Source organism: Rissa tridactyla, chromosome 3, assembly GCF_028500815.1.
Source record: "Rissa tridactyla isolate bRisTri1 chromosome 3, bRisTri1.patW.cur.20221130, whole genome shotgun sequence".
Taxonomy (NCBI): Eukaryota; Metazoa; Chordata; class Aves; order Charadriiformes; family Laridae; genus Rissa; species Rissa tridactyla.
Window position 1 is genome coordinate 9,841,499 of NC_071468.1, and position 21,909 is coordinate 9,863,407.

The window sequence follows — 21,909 nt, forward strand, 5'->3', positions numbered from 1 at the left end:
GGATGCAGGTCTTCAGAAAGAATGAAAAATGAGATGCTGGCAGGAAGGGGGGGTGGTAAGTGCTGAGGCTCATTTGTCCACTCTGATAGTGATCCTTGCTGTCCTCAGCCCGTGTTCCCTTGCCAGATTAGAAGCACTGATCTTACCTTTTCCTCTTTAGCTCCTGTAAATCTCAGGGCTTGGAAACATTCTGCAGTGGTCACCTTGGCTGACTCTTTCAATGTGATCTCAGTGAGATGGCAATTTCATCTAATTCTCTGTGCTTATTTACATTTCAACACAAAAAAAAAAAAAAACAAGAATTGATTTGCCATGAATGATGACATGATGGATGAATGATTTTTCTAAAAATGTCCTGAAACAGGCATCAGGTCAAAGCCGCCTGTCTTCCTCTTGGGTGTCGGAAACTCTTCGTGAGTTGAATGAGTAAGATGACCTATAGCTATGCCGGGCTTCTGAGAGGGGCACTGGTCTGTGTCTGGTCCTGGGCATGTGCTTTCCCTGATGCACAGCAGTGATGCACGTGTAGACAGAGCAGCTTCAGAAAGGTGACTGTAGTTCCTTGGGAGTGTGGTGCTTCTAGTAAACACACTTGCTCTGATTTTTTTTTTTTTTGCTGCTTATATGACACCCTGAAAGATTTAAAATGTAAAAATGGAATATGCATGCTCTGATGAGAGTGCACTGGGGAGCTGAGACGTGTTGTGTTTGTGGTCTGTACGTAGGAATTACACTGAAACCCCTGCCAGCTTCTAAAAGCTGAGATCAGTCTCGTTAAATGAAGAATCAGTTGACGATAAGCATAGCATGATACATTGTGAAAGGAAACGTTATGGTTTAAGATGTTTGTATTGCATTTATTTTGTTCATGGATTTCAGGAATGTAAACAGTACATGAGTATTTGAGGCAATTCAATGTTTAGGATAGGTTTGTCTAGGGAATATTGTGCTGGGCTGCTATGTGAATTCATGCTGACTGAGTCATAATTATTATTTGGGTTTACAGGGGTTGCATTGTAGTTTTTTTAATTTCCAGAGCAATGCTTTATCAGAATTAAACTCTAAAGGAAAAACATTAGACACAAAAATGGCTATTTATCGTGTCACATACGGTCTCCTTTTAATTTTGGGGGTTTTCCAATGTTAAGTAATTCACCATCCGAGAAGATGTCAAATAAATTTCTTTTTATGTAAACCTCTTCTTTCTGTGGCATAGCAGGGTAATATCTATTTCATGGTCCTAAATAATCTGCGACAGATTTCTTCAGATTGCTTTTTAACCCTTGGGGCTCGTGTGTGTTGTTTTACACTAACAGGGGCCTCTGACAAATACATCCACCTACTTCAATTGTATTTCCCTTTGGAAACCGCCTCTTACGGTCTTGATTTCAAGTCTGTTGAAACCAATGGGTGAGGTTTTCCCATTATTCCCACTCTTTGCAAATCACACCCTTTGCGAATACAGAAATCTGTTTGAAGAATTCAAATATTATGAGCTAAGAAGTCAGCCTTATGTTGCTGCTTGTTTTCTCCGAGTTGCTTCTAATAATAGTATGCACCCAGGATCCTGCCTGCGTTTTGTAGAAACATATTATTAACAGCTCACTTTGTATAATGCTAATCATGCGAGCATCACATAGGCTGTACAATGATCAGAATTTTAATTGATCCTAAATGCTTCAGAAACGCTGTCATAAAATCACGAGTACAACTTACGTTATTTGATAGAAAATGGTTTGTCAGGTGCTGTTGTAATGGTACGTGTCAGTTAATTGCAAGAATGCCCAAATGATGGAACTCCAAAAGACTGGTTTTTGGGGTTTTTTTACGTCAGGAGAAGAGTAACTTCTTTTTTTTTTTTTTTAACATGCAGAAGAATTTAAGGAAAATTTGTTGCCATTTGCAGAAAATATTGTCAGGGATAAATGGTTTAGTTCAGGTGCGGTACCTGCTGGTCGCCGATGAGTCACAGCTTGGTTGCAGAGCGTGTTCCGTTCTGAGGGAGTTTGCAGGTCAGGTTCAGGTTCGATGCTCCGAACTCGACCTAATTTCCTTGTGCAGGATGTACTGACTTTTCACAGACTAAGGAAAGACTGCCTTGTGTCATGGAGGATATGTAGTATACCGGAGAAATTTGGCCTGTAGAAGAGAACGTGAGCTTAAGACCGCCTGAAATGTTCCATTTTGTTTAAGTTCTTTTTCTAAAAAAGAAAAAAGAAAATTGCAAGACAGTAAAATTCCTCTCAGGAAAGGGAGTTCTGACAAATTCTCTTCAAGGCAGACATACAAATTAAAAAGTGTTAAGATGACAACGTCTTCAAGATAAAACTGTTCTGCAGTGCTTGCCTTATGCTATTCTGATTTAAAGTGTTTACAAGTTAAAACCTGTTTTAAAATACTTGTTTGCAAGAACTTTAATCTTATATAAGCGAGTACCTTTCCCAGACAAAGATGTAAAAGGCGGTTGTGTTAAAGAGGCTGAACCTGGCAGCCATACAAAAATAACTACAAATAACTTCCAAAGATAAATTGGCTATTGGAAAGCATCAGAAAATACACAGCCGTGGTTAGCTTTTAGGTATAAGTAAACAAAAGAACTAACCGAGGAACTGCAGCGTAGGAAGGTTATACAGCATTTAAATTGCTTTGCATTCTAGACCCGTTCCATCTTCCAGGGTCCAACTGACATATTAAATGATAGCGCGAAGTGTGGAGTGTCAGCTTGAGTTTTTGAGCGTAGTATCATGCTATTAGTACAAGTTGGATTACAAGCCTTTGCTGTAGTGCCCAGAGATTGTGTACTTCGGGAGGGAGTTGTTTCCTGAGTTTGGGGGTTTGTGGCGGTGGGGTGTGCTGGTTTTTTGTTGTGTGGGTTTTTTTGGGCCCCCCCCACCTCCACCCTCCTCCAACCCTGATCAAAGCCAGTTAACAAAGTGAAGTCAGTTAACACCCAGGTAGCAACACAGCAAGGCAAGTGTTGAGGCGGTGGCTGAAAGCCCATGGATGCTTCTGTGGAGAGCCCCTCATACGGTATACCTTTCAGGGAAAGATGCTGAAAAACTCTGTTCTTGTGCAAACTGCCTGTGAGCCACTTAATCTCTGTAGATGTGTCAGCAGAGAAGAGGGCACGCTTGCTACTGTGGTGGTTCTTTATGGCTGCAGTTGGTCTTGTGGGTGCAAAGACTAAGGAGATGTTGCCCGTGAAGAGGAGCTACTTGCGCAGAGCTGATTCATCTCTCGTGTCTAGCAGCTGGTTCGTGAGGAACCGCAGTTTAGCTCTCATGCAGTTACCAGCGCAGGAAGCTTTGTGGGGACAGAAGTCTTGGCTGTGGCGCTGGCACCTTACGATTCCAAAGCAGCTGCTAACGGAACAAAGGGTTGCTCCACTTTGCCTGCCATTTCCCCTTCTGTCTTTGAAGCAGAAGCACATGCTTCCCGTGCTGCTTCTCGCGATACCTGGTGCCTCCGTACCTCCAACCGGCTGCCAAAATCTCCCCCTTGCCATTCTTTACAGCTTCTAGGAGTTGTTAGCACAAATCCACTAGCTCCTGCTGCCTTGGCGGGGTGGGCGGTCGGCGTCTGGCTGCCGTCCTGTGCCCAGCCTGCATCTCTGCTCCCTGCTTCCCTTCCAGCGCAGGGCTGGGGGGAAAGCAAACGCTGGGTAGACTTGGAGGGTTGGGTGGAGCGTTGACTCGCCCTCCCCTTATTCCTGATCAGTTCGTCTGTATGGATGGCTGATTTCTTTGAGGAAGCCAGGGGATTGCCAAGCGGGTCGGTCTCCTGCTCTGCTTGAATCTTAAGGAAACAGCAGACGTTTGAAGGAAGACTGAGACGCATTTGTTGCCAGGCAGAGCTGACATAACACTTTTCAGTGGTTTGATGATAATCCCTTGAAAACAAATAGATGGTCGATTCCAGCTTGATTATTCTGAGATTGACTGTCTTTAAGATGCTTGTGTGATCGGCCTTAGGTTTTACCGTACTCCATGCAATAGAAGGAGCTGGGATTGGGGGTGATTCCTCTGGCTTCACACTCTCCCTGGGCTCTTTTGATCCCCCTGTCAGGCCCTGCAGCATGGGATCGGAAAGGATGAGCAGTGCATGTAGCCTTGGAGTAGAGTTGTATCGCTAATCCAATGGAAAGACTGCTTCACTGACCTTATTCAATACTGCGTGTGGCAGAGCTCTTACCGCTGTTTTCATTAGCAGATTAAATCCTTGAATAGTGTTTAATAATACGTCGAGCTTCAGGTAGTGATTTCCATGACAAGTTCCTATTTTAAATTAACATATTCAAATACAGTTGCAGATCATTGTGAATCAGTTGCCATCTATAATGAGACTCCATGTGCTGACCCGTGTTTTGTGCTGGTAGCCGACTAGTGGTGCCTTCCTTCTGAGATGGCTCCAGGCAAGCCATGACAGGAAGCCCTAATGTATTTACAGCTGGCTAAATGGCTAAATTACTCATATTTGTGACTACTTGGTGCTTGAAAAACTTCACACCCGCACAGTGAATAGGAAGCATCTTCAGGAAATGTTGTGGTTTAAAACTGAAAACTGAGCCTTGCTTCATCTGATAGAAAAATTAATTATTTTTTTTTTTTTTTTTTAGCCCTTACTTCAGGATGAAGCACACAAGGTGGTTCTGTTCCTCACATGTCTGCGTTCCTGACTCTGCAGACAATGTTAGAAAAAGGCTGTAATCGGGTCAATTCAAATAATTCAACTCTGTTAGGTTCAGGTGCAACTTTGAAAACGCTTTAAACAGTGGCAGAGAGTTGCTGCAGCAAGGAAGGGCTGCACGCTACCATATTGCAGCGGTTGGGAGGTTCAGAGAGCAGAAAACACTAGAAACGTCACACAGTAGACAGAGAATGAATTCTGCTTTACTCATTCAGCTGCCAGAGAGACTGCAAGGATTTCATCTGAGAAACCTACTGTTTGGAGGCTGATACGGAAGGTGGAAACCTAGTGCCCAGCGTGGCTGGGAAAATAAGTGTATTGCCTTAATTTCAGTCTACCTCTTAATCTAAAAGTTCCGTTTCTTGGCACTGAAGTCAATTAAAATTTGTGAGTCTTGTGTTTGCATACTTGAAAAGGGGACTAACTTGAAATGTGTTGCTCTTGAACAGAGGACAGAAAATACAGGGCAGGGAAGTGGTGAGATGTATGCCAAGATACGTAGGTAAAGGTGTGAATGATAAGGGTGTAAAAAGAGCAAACAGAAGACTGTGCTGAGCAGCTACAAGCTTTTAAAGGAATTGAAATGCTTCAGCAGAACCAGAAGGGATAAGAAGGCTACAAATGGCAGTAAAGACATAGTAAGACTTGCATCGGCGGTGTGTTATTTTATTTAGCAGTAACAACTTGTATGGTTGTGTTTGACCACTTCATTGCACTTAGCAAACCTAATAACAAATGAAGACTGGTGAAATTTAGCAGGTACTTAAAACTGAATATTTTTTGCTTCTGTTTTGACATTGGAACGTCTTCTCTTTAATAAAGCAAGCCCCTTGGCTGTGTGTTCCACTGTGAAGCACCTTCAGTTATGAAATGTGATTTTAATCCAGGAAGAGGAAATACTAATTTAAGTAACTGATAAGCTGTAATTAAGCCTGGGATGGTCTGCTCTGCTTTTTTCATATAGCTGTCACACTCCTTATTTAAAAATGGCAAATTGCGTATTTCTCTCTGAACCATGTATTTATTTCTGAACATGTATTTATTAGGGTTTTTTGACTTGTGTTTCATTTGTCTTGATACAAATAACAACAAGAAATCCATTGTCTCAATATTTTTGAATGCCAGTAGTTATTTAGAACTAACTTAAAGAAGGCATGTTGCTGTTTGAAACTAATTGAATAGTTTAAGAGTGATTATTGTAGCTAGAGACGGTAATGGATTGGTCTTCAGAGACTTAGGCCTAATAGAGCTGATCCTTCCGCTTCTACTGCTTAGTCACAGCTTGGAAGAGAAACGCAATTTTTCTCTCTTTTTATACTTGTAGTCAGCTTCTCTGTTTGGAATTTGTTGTCTATCGAACTGAATTAGTGGATCTTTCTACAGGTACAGAAGGATTACTGTACAAGAGGATTGCTGTAAAAAAAAACCACCAAAATAATTGGCTAAGTACATCAGCTGTATTTGGGTTCGTAGCCAAAGATCCATAGATCAGTTGCTTTCTTTTTGTTTAAAACCTGAGCAGCAATCCATGTGATTGGAAGAAAAATGTGTTTAATTTTCATTCTTTTAATGGTTGACTTGAAATCTTGGCATGGCTTGTCATAACTTCAGGTGTTATTTTAAAAAGAAAAACATTTGATTTAAATATCCTGGGACTTGTTTCTTAGGCCATCATGTGCACGTGCCCACTCTGAATACAGTGCGTGATAGGGGTGTGCAGCTCTTTATTCCCTGGGGAGGGTGGTCGTTGGTTTTTTTTCATTAGTATATGTCATTTCGAAAGCATGTTTTCTGCTACGGAGTAGATGGCTGGAAGACCTGAGTGGTCTGAATCCCAGAGGTGTTCCGGTCAGATTGCGGATTTTTGGGTGGGTGATCCATTTACTGGCTAGTTTGGGGTGCCCAAATCAGGGCATGGGTTCTCTGTTCCAAGGCCAGCACAAACAGCCCAAAACTTTGGGGTATTTGCTGGGGTGGCTGAGCAACAGGGCATGACTTCACGGGGGGGGCTGAGGGGACCTAGTGACTCGCTGAAAGGGGCAGACGTACTCCCAGCCTGGTGCTGTCATCTGTCTCCTGGCATCTGCTCCGGAGCTTGTCTCACCCCGTCAGAGATCAGGTTCAGGTCATTTAGCCAGCAAAAACTAACCAAACTACAAAGTGAAAATTTTTTTCCAACCTTTTAGCAAGCTGAACCAGCTAACAGGGCTGGATGAAGAGCCAAGCCAGCCCGAGGGAAGAAGTGGAACCTCCCTGTCCAGGGGCAGCACACCACAGCATGAAACTCCCCCTCCCTCAGGTCAGCGAGAATTGCAGCTGTAATCCTCTGAATTTCAGAGGATTACAAGAAAAAAAGAAAATGTATTAAGGATGATGATGCAAAGGCAGTGGAGGCTTTAAAAAGAGAAAAAACAGTGTCGTGTGATCTGCAAGATGCAGTCAGCCGTGTACTGGCTAGAGCCTGGTACTGCTCTCTGAGCACCCAGGTCAAAGCTTCCCTCTAAGGCGATGCTGCTGCCCAGCACCGCTGTCAGATGCACACGGTGACACCAAGGCTGCCCGGTGAGGCTCATCTGATGGCAGTGGCACGTGTATCTTCCACTGTGTAAAGTCAATGCGGGGGCTGAATTGCTCCCTTATGCAAAAGGCGGGAGGGATTTACCTGTCCCCAGCAGGGCACTCGGTGGCTCTTTTTTGGGGTGCTGAGTGCCGCAGTGAGGTGCGAGGCTCCTCCATCAGGAAGATGCAGGTTCCTCCTGCTGCTCTTTCTCGTGGTCAGGAAGGCATTGCTCACACCTCGCCGCGGTGACTCAGGGGGGGTTTGAGAGTCAGCAGGTGGAAGATCTTTGTAAACTGTAACGCTGGTGGTACAGCGCGGCTGGGAGCTCTGACCTTGGCAGAAAGAAGCCTATGGTATGAGTGTAGTGTGTGGTAATTCATTCTTACTTAAGGTATACTTAATGGAGCTGGCTTATTGTAAGCGGGAGACTGAAACTTCTTTTGAATTGATCCAAGTAATGCTGCACAGCAAAGGAGGGTGTGGATTTCAGAGGTAGAGGAAAACTTCCAATAAAACAATATAGGAAAAATCTTGCCCGCAATTCTTTTTGAAGGCGCTGCTGTACTGAGCTACCTAATGCTAGTGGGACTCGGCGTCGTGTCTCGTGGGTGACTGTTCTAACTTGGGCTGGAAGCTGTTTTTACTTCCTCTGCCAGGGTTTTTGTTTGTTTGCTCTGAGGTGTGGGGGTGGTGGCGGCAGAGGAGATGGTATCACCACAAACCCTTTTCACCACAGGCAGGAGAGAGGGAACACGGCATGGGTTTATATACTGTCACGGTGCGGTGTGACGAGCAAACGTGATGCAGTTGCTGCAAAGAAATGTCCAAGACGGCATGCCTTGCAAAATTCATCGTTGGTTTCTGCTCAACAAAACGTTTCCCAGACATCTGGCTAGCAAATGCTGTATTTCTCAGGATACAGCCCTAGCGCTAATCTCGCCCACTTCAAAATGAGTTCTAGCTTTTGTGTCCAAAATTAGGATTGTGTTCCACCTGAGCTGACGCGTTACAAGGCAGCTCTCTTTTAATTGAGTTGTTCTGTTCAAGTGCAGTCCAAGACCTAATGTGAAAAGCAGCCACCCATTTCCTTCTTGCTTAGTTACTTTTCATCCACCAAAATATAACGCTGGCTTAGTGTCCCTTCTGAAATAACTCTTGCAGATGGAACTCTTCTAATTATATTTTTTTTTTCTTTTTATTTGAGAAAGTGAATGCTACAAATGATCAAATCATTTAGTTCTTTTAAGCTGTTGTATGTTGAGGCTGCAAACTTAATAATTTAAATAAAAAAAAGCTAGCCAACCTGGAAGGTTTTGTACTGGCACAAAACAGGAATTATTCTTCCTCTGAGAACGATTGTAAGTGGCCCCAACCCTTACTTTTTCCTTTGAAAGGGGAAGTCCAAATAGGATGTGATTTTAAAAAACAAAAAAAAAAAAGTTTGTAACCTCTGGTGACTAAACTTGCCCGGGCTTCTTTTCCACGCCTCTTCCACTCACTTGACGTCATACTATTTTTGTCCCTTTCTAGCTCATTGACACAATTGCCTCAGAAATCGGAGAACTGAAACAGGAGATGGTACAGACAGATCTCACAGTGGAAGATGAATCTGCTGATTTGCGAAGGTGATTAAAATGTTTATTTTCATAGTTCCTGGAGGTGTACTGTGACAGGAATGTTTTCATTGTGCTCTCTTTTTGGGTGGCTTATGTCCTAGCACTTCTGATCCTGGTAACATAGGCGGTGTAGATAATCTTGCTCTTGACTCAAGGAATTTGCCTTTATGCAGGAGGAGTGCCCAGAGATTCAGTTGTTCTGTGTATTTGCCTTAATATCTTCTAAAAGCAACTGAACTTCGCTTCTACTTCCATGTTACAAACTTTGGATATTGATGAATGCCTAAAACAGGAAACTACTGATGTTATTCCCATTGTCTATGGCAATGAGCTTTGCTTTCACGCTGTAAAAACTAAAAACGTCCGTTGCTCTAAGTGGCTCTGTGAAGATTCAACATACAATAGCACAATTTATTTATTGTTCTCAGGTTAGGAAGTAAAATATTAACTGTTATGAGCTGATGCTTTTGTGGGTTATGTGTTTCTGTTCGTTTCTATGCAACTATCTTGCACATTAAAAAATTAATTAAGTAGATGGGGGCATCTCCTTAACCTTAAAATGTTTTGAGATACATATCATAGTGCAGATAAAAGTTACGGCTTTTTGAAATGTTTGATGCCCCATAGGGTGCGGACTGTGGGAATTTTGTAATGTTAAACTCGTACCTTTTAAGTGGGCATAGTGGGACCCCAGCGTTTTGGCTTTGTTACAACTGTTGTGCTTGGTTGGTAATGTCTGTTAAATTGATGTCTAGAGGATATTCAATATTTTAATCGTTGTGTTAACAAGAGAACGCGTTTTTGTACTTACTGTTGAAATATTTGTTGCAAGAGGACAGCAACCAAGTGCAGGCGTTCTGTTTTATCTGACTGCGCGAGGTGGGCCAGTTCTGGAGGTCTGGTGGGCTTTGTTCTTCGAGGCAGTTAATGAAGTGGGTAATAGTATGTTAATTAGAATTACATCCATGGTTTTTAGCTTTTCTTTTTCATCCTATAAATGCTTTTGAAATCTGCTAAAACTTACTACGATACATATTTAAATTATTTAAGTAAAACATTGAGCAGCATCGTTGTTGCCCAAGTGGTAAAGAACATAAGACAGCGGAACTAATTAAGATCCTTGGCTATGCCACTGGTTGCACATTATTCAAGTTTTAAAGCTTTTGAAAGCACGGGTTTTTTACAGGGGTGGAAAGGAATACTTTCTTCATTTCGGTGGATTCAGCTAATTAATTTCAGCAATCATTAGCTAATTTTCAGTTAAGAAAAAGCTTCTTGTATCTCTGAATATACCATATGCATGAAGGACCAAGACCTAATAGTTCTAAAATCTTGGTGGAAATACTTAGCTGGAAACAGTCAATTAAATCTCCCCACTTTACAGATCCAGGACCCCTTTTAACTGATGATATTTTTTTTGTCTTTTATGGATTTTTCCACTGAATTTGTTAATTTTGAGTGCAAAATATATTTCAATTAAAATATTAAGTACAGCTAACATTAAAAAGTGAATAATGCAATCTCCATGACTACTTAACTGAATTCAATCTCATATTGAAATAATAGCCATCCAATAAAAGAAATTCATTCTTTTCTGTCACTTTTTAGATGATAAATGTAAAATATGAAATCTAAATATATGAATTAAGGTCAATTTTTGATGATATCATAATTCTGAACTGTGTGCTTCTATGTAAGGAAAAAGTTGTATCAAAGTTGGTATAAATTATATAATCAGTTTTTCATTTATATCTTTTGTTTATATAGAACTACAGAGCAAGACTACAGTAGTTTCAACTAAGGTTTTCCAGAGTTCTTATTTAAACGAGACTCCCCACAAGGATGTGTTTTACTACCATAACTTTTATTTCTTTGTAGTTAATTTAAAACTTCATCATTAATGTAGGTTGCTTTTATTATTGTGTGTTCCGCTGTTCAGAAGTTGGTATCTTGATGTGGGTTTTGGATTTGCATCTAGAGAAATAAGAGCTAAAAGGAATGTCTATTTTTTTTTTTGCTTGTTTTTCACCTTAGCATATATCCACATGCACCCAGAACAGTTTTAGAAAGGCAGCAGCTACAAGAATTCTTCACTGTATTCAGAAAAATAAGTATGTGAAATCACGTGTCTGCAACCTTAGTGTTGTAGTGTGGGGGATTGGTTGGTTTGGGTTTTTTTTTTTTTGTTTTGGTTGCTTGGGGTTTTTTGTGGTTGTGTGGTGACTTTCATGTTTCTACTCCTCCCCCCAGTTATATTTTTGGACTTGTGGACTCCCCTTTTTACTTCTATGGCCCGAGTAACATTGAGAATGATTCGAGTAACGGGGCCTGCAACTTTGGCGTGTAAGCATGTAAAAGCCAGGCTAAAAGGAAGCTTGTAAAAACGTGTATTGAGTGGGATACTAGTGTCATCAGTCTCAGTATTCCACGGTGTTTGATGCCTGGACGTTTTTTCCCAGTGGAGACACATCTCAGTAATGCAAACGAGTGGAGTTGTCAGAAAGGGCATAAATGGGCTAAATTTCTGACCTGCGCTGTACTCATGACCTTTGAGAGGGTAACTAGACCTTGCAATGCAATGGCAGCCCACGTCCATGTAGGATGGGGGAGCACATGTGGTGCGGCTGGTGGCAACCAGATGGTCTTTTAGGAGACCCTCGGCCTCTCTCGAGGGCCCTAGGACCCCTGCATGTCTGTTGTCTTTGTGAATGATGGTGAGGGGAAAAAGCCTGCTGCTGTCCCTGTGCAGGGAAGGCTGTAAAGCCCCAGTCTTCCTGGAACGTTTGATGCCTGTGAAATGATTCAGGGATCACTCAGCAGGATCAGCTGGTGGTAGTGGCAGCTGCTGCAGCTTATTCCCTTCCTGCTCTGTTACCATGACAGAAACAAGGGCAGAACTTTGCTCTGTCCTCACGTTTTGCTCTGGACTGCCCTCAGTCTTTTACATTTTTTCCACAGCAATTATTAACTTCAGTAGCAGTCGTCTTCTGTGTCTCGCATGGTGAATTGCTTCTGTTATTGTTGACAGGTAAGCAACAACCTTTTCCCCAGCAGCTTTGTCCTGTCCCTTCGGCTGTAATGGGATGGAGAAGAAAGTGGCAGTCCAGCTGCTGAGGAGCGGAGGTGATGCTCAGCAGGGGCTTTACGCCCACTCCCAGCTGATGCTCGATGTGACTGTATAAGCTGGGCCAGTGCAATCAAGGCCTGTTAAATTGCAGGATTTACAGAAATCCAGGCACTTTCGCAGTGGGGATTCAAACTGGATTAACTGTGGGGAGCCTTTGGTGGGACCGGAGCAAGGCTCGCGCTCACCTGCAATTTTAGAAAGAGTCACTTTGCCTCTCTGGTGTTGTTCTCTTTGTCCTTGTGACTGGGAAACAAACAAGAGGAATATTCCTCCCTACTGAGTAACAGTGGAGTAGGAGAACAATGAATCTGGACACAGAGCTGTGTCTTGCAAACCTTTTGCACTGTGGCAAAGAGTTGGCAGCAAGGCCTATGAAGTCATGTTGATGGGGAGATGCTGAGCAACCTACTGCCATGGACAAAGAGCAGACCTCCTCTGCTCTCTCTGCCCCTGCCCCCAGGTAACATGATCCTGGTGTGCAAGTACCCTCAAAACAGAGGCCCATCCAGGCAAAAAAATGTGTGAAAATGTGGTGAGGAAATGTGGACACATTCGATCGCAAGTTAGTCCTTATCTTCATTGTAGTATCAAACCTGGCCTCTCACTATGACCCTCCTCCTGGCTAATGAGTGCCTCTGGGATGGTAAGCTAAAACCGGGGTTGCTCTTTCATTTGGGAGGATAACCAGCCTTCTCTGTAGTGTTGGAGCAGACTGAATCCCTCAAGTGCTCGTGGTCATCTAGGTCCTTCCTACAACTCCTCTTATGCCCTCAGAAGGGCAGGTAAGATCTTCCATAGTGGGGGATGTGCGTGTGTTCGTGTAAATCCTACAGCAGCTGGCTTAGTTTAATTCAACACAGCAAACCCATGGAACAGCACTGGTGATCCTGATAGGATGTACATACAGTGAAGGTACATTCAGCTTGCATCCGTAATCCCAAAGAGAGAAAAGTCCATTCCTCAGGACAGTGTTTGTCAATGCAGGAGGTTGGTGGTAGTTTCAGAAAGCAGATCTGCTCATTTTCCCAAGTCTCCCCAAAAAATGGGAGAAATATTAGGAGTTCAGGTTTCACAAGGTTTTAGAGCAAGAGACATAGGTAAGATTTGAGACCAAAAGAAAACTGCTGTAGCGAGCAGGAGGGCAGGAACATTTGCTTCGTAAATACATGATCGAGGTATATGTTACAGCCCTGGGGCTGTGAGGGAGAGGATCATTGTGGTTACAGGCTTCAACCTGTTCCTCGTCCTTTTTACTGTCAGCTAAGCCTAATCAGGATGCAGCACAGCATTATTTATCTTGGCAGTTACCTCTGTTTACTTCCCACAAGCCTATGGGTTTTCTCAAATCAAAGGAAACTTGCATTAATCATGTATTTTCTTTAATTCATTCTGAGTTGTCTTGAAACTCCTCTCACACTGGAGATGAACCAGCGCAGTACCCCTGCATTAAAGTAGACTATCCATGGGTGTTGATTTGTGTTTCAATTTCGAGTTTAATGCGACCTACTCAGATTGTCTTTTATTGGGAGACATTGGGGAGGGTGAAGGGGGAAGAGAAAAGAAAGAAAGGAAAAAAAACCTAACCAACCAAACAAAAAACCTCAAACCCCCAAAAGTAAAACCAGGAGAGAAATTTAATTGTTGCATAATATATAGCATATTTTGTTAGCATTTAGGTTACAGCAGCTTCTTATTCTGTACACTTGAACTGATCAGGTGATGGTGAGGAATTCAAATGGTGGTTCTTCCCGTGCTGTGATCTCCAAAGAAGTTACACACGCATCCCAGTCCCAAATAAATTTACAGCCTTAACTCTAAGACGTGACAAACTTCAAGAACTCCCATTATGTCAGGGATGTCTGTTTAGTGCCCAGATCGTTAACTAAAATAATTTTAAGAATGAAAACCAAACTCAGGCTATGACGCTCAGTAGCGTTAGACCATTGCAAATAGGCTGTCAAAACAGATCAATGGACTTCTGACTGCGTTTACCTCCTGGACCTTGGGAAGTGGCTTCTCAGAGGTTGTATGTGGTTTGCTAGATGTGGGGTTTTTTCCAAGCTATGCTCTTGCTGGAGTTCACCAGGTCTGATCTTTCTCTCTGCCTCTTTCTTTATTATTTAGATAGGAAATTGTTTTGGGTTTTTTTTTTTTTTAAATGGTGTTTGTTCCTAGTTGAACTTCCTATGGATTGCAGTAACACGCTAGTACTGATGTAGCTGAGGTACGTGGGGGTCATTTGAACTGGTAGTGTTTAGGAGTGGCAGAAAGTCTCATCATGATCAGATACTCATAACCTTTGGCTTGTTTCTCGAGGGGGCAGAAGTAGCTGCCAGGAGGAGGTGCGTGTGTAGGGTTTGGGCTCACACACTGCATTCCTCCTCGGATCTCAGCATGTGGGAGGGATTGTTCCTATACATACCTGGAGATTCCAAAAACCTGACAGCTCCCTATTCAAATTAATCTTCCAATTTTATCAGTTTGGGTGTGTTTGACCGTTAATCCAGCCATACCGAAGAGGAACACTGTGACCCTATGTACACTTGCAAACTCAGTAAGAGCTAACTTTAGGTTGTTTCATGGTAGCTTCATGGTAGCAGGCAGTGCCAGGCCTTATAGCTGATACCAGTCATGCACCTTTTTTTTTTTTTTGCATGTGATTTAACTTTCTTTTGTATGCAAAAATTTTTTCCCTCTTAGACATGTTCCCTCTGCAACATGTTTAGTTTCTGCCTCTTGATCAAGGAATGGGAATAAGTTCTATCCAGTTAAGCCAGTGTCAGTGTATAACTTGTACTTTGCCACAGCTATCTCTGGTTTGTAATGTTGCGAACTGGCTCTGAAGGTGAGTGGAAAGCTTCTGAACGGTATTTACTGGAGGTACAGCTCGTGAAAATGCGCTTATGATTCATGATTTGACTTTTGTGGAGATTCGTATATTACAACACTAGCTTCTGCTGGGACTGTGGTTAAAAGGGGAACCCAGGATTGCTATTGTGGCAGTTTCAGAACCCTGTCATAAGTGACCTAAACGCTACTTCCCTTCTGCACACAGCATATTTCTGTGTATTTGGTGCCCCTTGAAGGCATATTGGCAGTTACTAACAGTTTTTGACACTTAGGGAGGGAGGATCATCAGCGTTTTAGATGCCTTGCAAATCTAAAAGGCATAGAATCATAGAATTGCCTAGGCTGGAAAGGACCTTTCAGATCATCTAGTCCAACCATCAACCTAACACTGACAAAAACCATCACTAAACCATATTTTTAAGCACTACGTTTACCCATCTTTTAAATACCTCCAGAGATGGTGACTTGACCACTTCCCTGGGCAGCCTGTTCCAATGCTTAATAACCCTTTCAGTGTAAAAAATTTTCCTAATACCCAGTCTAAACCTCCCCTGGTGCAACTTGCGGCCATTTCCTCTTGTCCTATTGCCTGTCACTTGGGAGAAGAGACCGACCCCCACCTCTCTACACCCTCCTTTCAGGTAGTTGTAGAGAGCGATAAGGTCTCCCCTCAGCCTCCTTTTCTCCAGGCTAAACAACCCCCATTCCCTCAGCCACTCCTCATAAGACTTGTTCTCCAGACCCCTCACCAGCTTCATTGCCCTTCTCTGGACCCACTCCAGCACCTCAAGTGTCTTTCTTTTAGTGAGAGTCATAGATTCTGTTGGGTTGGAAGGGAACTTTAAAGGTTATCTAGTCCAACCCCCCGGCAGTAAGCAGGGACATCTTTAACTAGATCAGGTTGCTCAGAGCCTCATCAAGCCTGGCCTTGAATGTCTCCAGGGATGGGGCCTCCACCACCTCTCTGGGCAGCCTGTTCCAGTGCCTCACCACCCTCACTGTAAAGAACTTCTTCCGAATGTCTAATCTAAACCTGCCCTGCTCTAGTTTAAAGCCATTGCCCCTCGTCCTGTCGCTACATGCCCTTGCAAACAGCCCCCCCACAGCTTTCCTGTAGGCCCCCTCCAGGTAGTGGAAGGCTGGTCTAGGGTCTCCCTGGAGCCTTCTCTTCTCCAGGCTGAACAAGCCCAACTCTCTCAGCCTGTCCTCATAGCAGAGGTGCTCCAGCCCTCGGATAATCTTTGTGGCCCTCCTCTGGACCCGCTCCAACAGGTCCATGTCCTCCTTGTGCTGAGGGCTCCAGAGCTGGACCTAATACTCTAGGTGGGGTCTCACCAGAGCAGAGCAGAGGGGGAGAATTACCTCCCTGGATCTGCTGGCCACGCTTCTTCTGATGCAGCCCAGGATGTGATTGGCCTTCTGGGCTGCAAGCGCACATTGTTTGCTCGTGTCCAGCTTTTCACCCACCAGTACCCCCAGTCATAAATGAGTCATAATCATCACATCATAAATAAGCAAATGGAGAAAGTGGACAAAAAGGAAGGGAGAGGCACATACTATGTGATCAAGTAGTGCTAATTGATCCAGGTAATGAAAAGTTTGAATGATTGTACCTGTCTGATCATGCAGTGAAGTTCTCTACCACACTTACTTTCCTTTCTAGCCCTGTACAGAGATGCTGCAAGTTGCTGACCAAAGCTAGAAACAAAGCAGTTTGGTTGTTTAGGGTTGTTTGGTTGGTGAGTTTTGTTTTGAGGTTGCATTTTTTTTTGGGGGGGGGGGGGGGCGGGGGCGATTTTTATTTGTTTGGTTTTAGGTACTCGCCGTTCCTGTGCATGTGAAGCTTCTGCCCGCTTGCTCTGGGTACAGTAGCTGGCATGATGAAGGTGGTAAATGCTATTAATGATGCTTACTGCCTGTCCGAAACACAAAGTTCAGAAGAGCTGTGAGGTAGTCTGCAGTGGGGAAATGCAGCTGTGTTGCCCTCTGTCGCTTAGGGCCTCGTCTGCCATCAGAAAAGGTCTGTAGGAAGAACGCAAACTCTGTGCCTGACATTTTAGTGAGTCAGATCTTGAGCTTGCAGGGGTTTTTTGATTATGCTGAAATATTGTCATCAGGAAGCTGTTACCAGAGTAACTGTTCTGTAGTGATTTTTAGCGCTGGAAGAATCACAGGATGTAATTCTACCTCAAAAATTAGGAGTTTGAACCAGCAACACACATGCAATTGTACTGGGTGTTCCGTACTATATGAACGATGGCAAAGCTTTGCATAACAAAAGGAGTTCTCAAAGTATTCTGTTTACTTGGATTTTTAATACATAATAAGTATCTGTAGCCTCCAAGAACTGTACTTCATTACTGAATTTAGCAGTAACTTTAGCTGCCCTGCCCCAAATAAATTTTAACCTTACACTAGTTTGCCACATACCCATCTAGCTTAGCCTTTATTTCTCGCAGAGTAGTCAATCCAGAGCCAAAGGAATCAGGAGCATAAATATACAGTCCCTTACTTGCTTCTGATCCTGGGAAGTGTAGTACTAAAATGGGAAGTAAGGACCTTTCATGGCAAAATGGCAAAAATGTAAATATTTAGACAATTTAGGGTATGGACCATAAAAAAAAAAAAAAGACTACTACTTAAGATGACTTCTTAATGAAGCTGTGCCGTAGGGAGGGTTATTTGGGGGATTCAACCTTTTTTTTTTTCTCCTTTTTTTTTTTTTCTTTCTTCCCTTTGCTTTCTCCTATTTCTTTTCTCCTGACCAAGGTCTCTGACCACTCATTAGCAGAGGGGAGCAAAGGAGGATAAGCAGCTGCAAAGATGACAGGGCTGGTGGGGCAGAGACAGTAGTCTGGGGATAAGATGAAGCAATGCTGGTTTGCGGGCTTCCATTGTCAAAATAATCCCTACAAGCAAACAGAGAAAGTTCTTATGTTTGGTGCGGTGATTGCCAACAGGTAATGGGTTGCTCCATCGTCAGAGTATTGAACAGATTTTTCTGGCAGGTGGAACAGAGGAAGATTTCTGTGGGTTGCAGCTTTTGTAATCTAGCTGGGAATAAAAATATCTGAATTGCCTAAGTAGCTTTGAAGAGAAGTTTGTCCAAATGTGACCATAACAAAGAAAGGAGGTGAAATGTTCAATCAATGTATGCGTGTACACCTATATCTGAAGTGATTGCCACCTTTCAACAAGCTAATAGAAGAACGCTATGGCTTATCTTAAAGCTAGCTGTTAAATTGAGGACAAGTGAAAGAAAAAAATTCTTACGGATAAAATAATTTATGTGTATACTAATTATATGAATTCTCAGGAGGAGAAATGCCAGTCCGGGGTGCCAGCAGTGCCGTTAGCTTTGTGATAACTCTGCTGAACTGAGTGATTGCTTATAGGAGGTTAGCATGTCTACTTTAATTTTATTTTTTTTTTTCCAAATTTTTCACAGTCTAGTAAAGGACATGGATAATGTTTCTCCTGAGAAAAATGATGTAAAAAGCTGCCCCCGGGACTCTGGATATGACAGCCTATCCAACAAGCTAAGCATATTGGACAAGCTCCTCCATACTCACCCTGTGTGGCTGCAGCTTGGTCTGAATGATGCTGAAGCCATGGAAATTCTGCGGGCCCAGCCTCCTGGGGTAAGAAGTTACACTTCAATTTATTTGATACAAGTGTTAAACCAAACAAGCAACAAAAAACCCAAACCAACACAAAAAAAACCAAACCAACCAACATCCCACCCCCATTTCTTCTGTGCTTTGGATAATCCAAGTGAGGGCTTCCTGAACGCTTGGCAGCTGGACCAGTTAGTGTGACCTGTTACCTGGGATGATAAGCTGGGGGACTGGTTTGGGGTCCTCTGGAGTTGAGAACTAAACTGCTACAATTACGGCTCCAAAGCTGGACCTTGCTAACCAGGGTTGTATGTAACAAATGTATTTCACCCATAAGAAGAAAGCAATATAAATGGTAAATGTCAGCATTTTATCCTTCACTGGTGCCTGCATTAAATTTGCTGTGATGGAAACAAGATCCTGTCTGCGTGGATGAGGCTGATGGCATGTTTCTAATGCTGCGTCCATCATGGTGCAGAAAGATTGCATGAATGGGCTGGTGGGACATAGGAGCGTTCCACCATCAGGCTCCTCCAGGCTCTGCAGCTTGACTCAGCGTTTGGGGTTTGCTGCATGTTAAACTGGAGAGCTTGGAGAAGGGATTTGGTGTCATGTGTCTGTATTATTCGAGAACGAGACATTTTTCTAAAAGTTCTGCTGCCCTTTTACACCAAGCTGTTGAACCTGGTGCAGTAACAACTGAGTAAGATTCTGAGATGTTTTATGTACATCAGAGATCATGATATTCTGGTTCCTTTTGTCTATGACCTGTCTCTATTAAGGCATGTGTGATGAGGCTCAAACCATGTCCTCTTGCATTCTCCCCAACAGATATTTCTGGTTAGGAAATCTTCAAGATTGCAGAAGAAAGTCATCTCTCTGCGTCTGCCCACTGACTGTGGGTCCTGCCTAAAAGAATTTGCAGTAAAAGAAAGCACATACAGTAAGTTGTGGGTTACGTGCTTTTCAGTTATTTGTCACCCTGTATGAGCCAGGAGCACTCTGCATTGGTGAAACCTGCAGCAGAAGGTACCCAAAGTCATGCAAATAGTGTCACAGACTGCCTACAATGCTGTCTGCGGAGTGCTCTGCAAGTGGGTCGGGCACATCCTGGAGAAGGGAACATATACAGAAATGCTTAAGTCTGTGCTGGAAACAACTGGAATATTTATTTTATGTACCTTGCTGAATCCAGGATTCATTGATTATTATGGGTAGTTATCCTCTCCTGTAGAAACACATTCTATAATGCTGTCTGCTGTCAATGAAATGACCTTGCATTTCCTTGTAGTCAGGGAACTGTTCTTGGATGAGACTCTGACATGGGCTGTCTCTGTCTACAAATTTGGGTGTGGTATTTTTTTAAATGTAATAACTAGAAGGATTTTAACCCTTTGGAACTGTTTCTGATGTGAGAGCAATGATCTATTTTTTTTTAATTCCAACTGTTTGTCCCCCGTTTTCCAATAGAAATGATCAAATGTTAGGGTTCCAGTCAATTTCAGACCAATACTGCCCTCATCTCTTTAGAGGGAGGGTGTGAAAAATATCATAGAATTATAGAAATACAAGCTTAGAAGAGACCTCAAGGACCATCTGGTCCAAGAAGATGCTAGACAAGATGGCCCAGCGCCCTGTCCAGCCAAATCTTACGTGCCCAGTGTTGAGGATTCCACCGCTTCCCTGGAGACATTATTCCAATGGCTGATCTCACTGGGAAAAACTTTCCTCTTATGTCCAATTAGAATGCCTCCAGGAGTAACTTGTACCCATTACCTCTTGTCTTTTCCATGTGACTCCTTGTAAAAAGGGACTCTCCATCTTCTTGGTAGCCACCCTTTAAATACTGGAACATGGTGATAAGGTCTCCCCTAAGCCTTCTTTTCTCAAGGCTGAACAAATCCAATTCTCTCAGCCTTTGCTCACACGGCAGGCTTTGATTGTCTTTGTGGCCCTTCTCTGGGCCCTCTCCAGCCTGTCCACATCTTTTCTGTATAGCAGGGACCAAAACTGAGCAGAGCATTCCAGGCGTGGCCTGACAAGCGCTGAGTAGAGTGGGATAATGATTTCTTTATCTCTGCTGGTGATGCCCCTGTTGATGCAATCCAGCATCATGTTGGCTTTTTTTTTTTTGCCACAGCAGCACACTGTTCGTTCATATTGAGCTTGTTGTCCACCAGGACCCCTAGATCCCTTTCCACAGAGCTGCTCCCCAGACAGGTAAATCCCAGCCTGTGCTGCACTCCTGGATTAAGTTTTCCCAGGTACAAGACTTTACACTTGTCCTTGTTGAATTTCATAAGATTCTTGTTAGCCCACTCTTCCAGCCTATTAAGGTCTTCCTGTGGGGTGGCTCTTCCTTCTGAAGTGTCCACTTCCCCACTCAGTTTGGTATCGTCAGCAAACTTCATCGGGGTACACTTGATCTCATCATCCAGGTGAATTATGAAGATATTAAACAGCGTTGGGCCCAGAATTGGTTCCTGGGGGACCTCACTTAGGACAGGTTGCCAGTTTGAAAAGAAGCTATTTATCACCACCCCCTGGGTGCGGCATGTCAGACGGTTCCCCACCGCACAGACCTCTTGTCTAGACTGTAAAGCATCAGTTTCTCTGGGAGGAGGCTGTGGTGGGTAACAGCGTTGAAAGCCTTGGAGAAATCCAGGTAGATAATGTCTGCAGCTCACCCCGTATCAGCTGAGCCAGGTTACTGTGTTGTAGAAGACAATCAGGTTGGTTAAGCGCGATTTGCCCTTGGTGAAAATCTGGGCTGCATTTCTCAATCATGTGTTTCATTTGACTTGTGATAGCCCCCTTCTATTTCTATTAGTAAACCGAGATAATTTTAGTTGAGTTTTGCCTTTTTACCTCTCCCTCCCCTGTGCCCAGCAACAAAAAGTTCATTCTGTGTCTGGTTTTGCTTCCAGTTACAAACATGGTATGACAAAGAGAAGAGAAATCTATTAATGACAAATTGATCTAAGTGTGTTCTAAGGTGTTTGTAGCCTTGTTTTACTAATTAATTTCTTCTCTCCCATCTAGAAAATAATAATATATTGTCTTTCATTAATATAATGTTACCACAAGGGGGAAGTATCTACTAATGTTTTTACTCACCAGTCGTAGCTGAGGTTTTAATTGTAGTCAGGGATCTGACAACTCATTTTCTCTTAGCATGCCCCTAGATCACTGGCGTGCTTACTGTCTGCATTGTTAGTGTCCTTCTTAAAGAAATCCCTTTTTCCAGGCTCATAAAAGACCGGGTTGACCTGTACTTCTGTGTAAAGGTTGGATAAAAGATCAGTACCTGGCTTTTGGCTTTCCCCACCAAGGAGCCTGCTTTCAGAGCAGATGTCTGAAGCATCTGCGGCAGTGGCAGTACTCTCCTTGGGAGATGAATTTCAAAAGCATTCCTCTGACGGTGAAATGGCGACAGTGTGTGCACCGCACCAG

The 21,909-nt window shown here is 43.2% G+C and overlaps 1 protein-coding gene across 10 annotated transcripts in view; it reads left to right on the forward strand.

Annotated features, from left to right (window-relative positions):
- The window catches only part of RIN2 (Ras and Rab interactor 2), an 84,005-nt gene that overhangs the window by 34,136 nt on the left and 27,960 nt on the right, over positions 1-21,909 (forward strand). For 5 of the 10 annotated variants that reach the window (XM_054196178.1, XM_054196179.1, XM_054196180.1 and 2 more), the window contains 3 exons: positions 8,777-8,871; positions 18,288-18,480; positions 19,288-19,399. In XM_054196178.1, the coding sequence (XP_054052153.1) occupies positions 8,777-8,871; positions 18,288-18,480; positions 19,288-19,399 (400 nt within the window). Of the gene's footprint in view, positions 1-6,872; positions 6,986-8,776; positions 8,872-10,896; positions 10,974-11,820; positions 11,891-18,287; positions 18,481-19,287; positions 19,400-21,909 lie in introns of all 10 variants that reach the window. The other 5 variants (XR_008465574.1, XM_054196174.1, XM_054196183.1 and 2 more) reach the window with 4 other exon arrangements.